The sequence below is a fragment of the Odocoileus virginianus genome, chromosome 13, assembly GCF_023699985.2.
Source record: "Odocoileus virginianus isolate 20LAN1187 ecotype Illinois chromosome 13, Ovbor_1.2, whole genome shotgun sequence".
Taxonomy (NCBI): domain Eukaryota; kingdom Metazoa; phylum Chordata; class Mammalia; order Artiodactyla; family Cervidae; genus Odocoileus; species Odocoileus virginianus.
The window spans coordinates 15,081,166-15,084,499 of record NC_069686.1 but is presented as its reverse complement, the minus strand read 5'-3'; the positions used below and the strand labels follow the sequence as shown (position 1 = coordinate 15,084,499).

At 43.4% G+C, this 3,334-nt stretch overlaps 1 protein-coding gene across 1 annotated transcript; it reads left to right on the top strand.

Moving 5' to 3' along the window:
• The first annotated feature begins 2,533 nt into the window (after positions 1-2,533).
• Positions 2,534-2,807, top strand: LOC110149949 (small ribosomal subunit protein uS14-like). The gene has a single exon (XM_070475842.1). The coding sequence runs from the start codon at positions 2,562-2,564 to the stop codon at positions 2,805-2,807; it is 246 nt and encodes an 81-aa protein (XP_070331943.1). The 5' UTR covers positions 2,534-2,561.
• Positions 2,808-3,334: the final 527 nt, after the last annotated feature.

Genomic DNA, 3,334 nt, shown 5'->3' with positions numbered 1-3,334 from the left:
TGGGAAGAAAGATTGAAAACTGGGATGGGATGAAAATTATTGAAATGTCTTGGTTTAGATTTGTATAGAAATTATTCAGCTGGATAGGAAAAGAAGGATAAAAGGAGGCCCATTTGGAATCCAAACTAATTCCAAAGCCAATTCCAAGCTAAACCAAAGATACATCACTATGTTCTTACCCTAATAGACACAAGCATACAGTCTCTTGAAGGAAAGGACTGAGTCTTATTTATCTTTGTCTCCTGAACACACCAAGCACAGTGTTTGGCATCTAGTAAGTGCTCAATAAATGTCTATAAAATGAAACAGGATATTTCTGAGAAAAAGCAAATAGGGAAGCAACTGAGAAACATTGCATGGAATCCAGTCAGAACATACCTATTGAACACTCACAAAATTCAAATTTGAAGAATGACGGCTGGGGAAACCAATCTGATATCACCTCAGGTATTAGTTTCTTGTGGCTGCTGTAACAAATACCTCCTCAAATTGCGTGGCTTAAAACAACAGAAATTTACTCTCTTGCAGTTTTGGAGGTCAGAGGTCTGAAATCAAGGGGTCAGCAGGGCCGTGCTCCCTCCAGAGGCCGTATGGAGATTCACTCCTTGCCTCTTCCACCCTTTGCTGGCTGTTGGCATGCCTTGACTGGTGGCCACATATGCCAATCTCTGCCTCTATTTCCACATGGCCTTCCCCTCTTCTCCATGTCTTTTCTGTCCACTTGGCAACCCAGAATGATTTCATCTTGAGATTATTAGCTTAATCATATCTGCACAGGTTCCTTTTCCAGATAAGAGTACATTCACAATTTCCAGGATGTGGACATATCTTTTTGGGAGCCTTCATTCAAACCACTACACCTCATATGATGCCAAACTCAGGTTTAAACACTCTCTTGACTGTATATCACTGAGGTGGAGAGAAAAAATATTACTACTAGAAAGAGGTGAGGTGACAAAGGGGTACATATAGGGGGCATAATATTTTTTTAAAATGGTTTATTATTCCTCCCTCCCTTTAGCTGTACTCTCTCCACAACTGTGTCACTATTACAGGCTCAAGGGAACACAGGTAATGACACCTGGGAAGGAGGAGGAGAAGTTTTATGCCTGGGAAAGGGAATGGCAGCCTTCATCTTGCAGGCCTTGAGGGCTTACTGGGAAAGAGGAGGCTAGAGGTAAGAGATATGCATATTCTGTCTCCTCCATTCTGCACCGAAGTCCCGGAGGGAAGTGTTAGATTTAGGGAAGCCAAAAGCAGAATGGTGTTTTCTCTACTCTCATGTGAAGCTAGGGAAGGAGATCATCTCACAGGATGCCTTCACAATAACCTGAAGCTGTGCATCCAGCTAAGCAAAGGCACCTGCGTTAGCACTCCCGAGCTGCCAGCTTATGGAAGAGCCCCACAAATCTCTTCGGCATCACAAAAGGGCCGGTGCCAATGCAGGGATCCTACCTGAAGGAGCTCCACAGTGGGGGCTACAGATCCCTGCAGGCACAATCTATAGGGCAGGCTATCTGGCCTGGGAGTAAATGAGAACAGCAGCCAGACTTCAGGCACGCATAGAATCTACCAGACCAAGTCGGAGCCAGTTCACCAGAGATGGGGCCAAGTGAACAGGCCACAAGCTCACAACTGCTGCAGAAGTCAGTACTGGATGTCACTTGGGCACCCAGAGACTTGGAGGAAATGGAATAATCCATTTCTCAGGAGCTAAAGGGCAATACAATGACCTAAGCCTGTCATCCAAAGACACCTTCTTTCCCACCACCAGGAGATTGTGTAAGTCCTTTCACTTCCCAGACACCCACAAAGCTGTATCTGAGGGGCACAGGAAATATAGTATAAAATCAGAACATCTGCAATACCTACATCAGTTCAGTTCAGTCACTCAGTCGTGTCCGACTCTTTGCAACCCCATGAATCGCAGCACGCCAGGCTTCCCTGTCCATCACCAGCTCCCAGAGTCTACCCAAACCCATGTCCATCGAGTCGGTGATGCCATCCAGCCATCTCATCCTCTGTCATCCCCTTCTCCTCTTGCCCCCAATCCTTCCCAGCATCAAGGTCTTTTCCAATGAGTCAACTCTTTGCATGAGGTGGCCAAAGTATTGGAGTTTCAGCTTCAGCATCAGTCCTTCCAATGAACACACAGGACTGATTTCCTTTAGGACTGACTGGTTTGATCTTGCAGTCCAAGGGACTCTCAAGCATCATCTCCAACAACACAGTTCAAAAGCATCATTTCTTTGGCAGTTAGCTTTCTTCACCGTCCAACTCTCACATCCATACAAGACTACTTGAAAAACCATAGCCTTGACTAGACGGACATAGTCTATTGAAATTGTTGCTTGGAACTGAATTTAACAATTTGGACTTAGGTGTTCCTCTCTGCTTTGGTAACATTGAAGGTTGGGAGTATGTAAAAAAGACTGTGTCAGTTATGGAAAACAGAAAAGTTAAATTTTCTTTACAGATTTGTAAGGATTGGTTGCTACACAAATATGTACAATCATAAAGATGAACTGACCCTTTTACCTCGTTGCAGCCGAGAAAGCAACATGGGTCACCAGCAGCTCTACTGGAGCCATCCAAGAAAATTCAGCCAGGGTTCTCGCTCTTGCCGGGTCGGCTCAAACCGGCATGGTCTGATCTGGAAATACAGCCTCAATATGTGTCGCCAGTGTTTCCACCAGTACGCGAAGGACATCGGCTTCATAAGTTGGACTAACCGAACTTCCTTAGATGGCTTATCCAGCACATCAACCTTAGGTGGAAAAAATACTAGCTCTTTGTATATAAAATAAAAGTTTTCAAAACTTCAAAAAAAAAAAAAAGATGAACTGAAATCTACCTTAAATATTTGAAAAAATCACTTTACCACATTCAGACCAAACATCAGTGGTTTAATATCATGACTCTAGCCTATCCTTAGCACTAGAAAGATGGAAAAATACGACCTTGCAGAGTTGAAACAGCATCAGTTCTTTTACTCCCAGAAGGTGTGTCCTCAAACCACCCTCTACTTCATTTCATTTTCCCTTATTCTGTCCGTTCTATACATACTTACAGCAGACCTTTGCAGGAGGCACTGTGCGCTGTCCTGGAATAAAGAATGAATAGATCAGGGGCTCTGCTTACAATATATAACTATTATTCACAGACCTTTTCTAAATGCACAGTCCAAAGTCTTGATAAGCTAATAATACCTCAGAAAAGGTAGACATCACTCTCCCATGCATTAGACAATTGTCATGGAATCACATATTTAATGAAACCCTCTGATTTTGCATAGACTCTGACTGAACCCAACATTTACACTTTTGATTATTTT

Bases quoted from the DNA above. Each gene is read 5' to 3' on its own strand.
- LOC110149949 (XM_070475842.1), top strand. From the start codon at position 2,562: ATGGGTCACCAGCAGCTCTACTGGAGCCATCCAAGAAAATTCAGCCAG.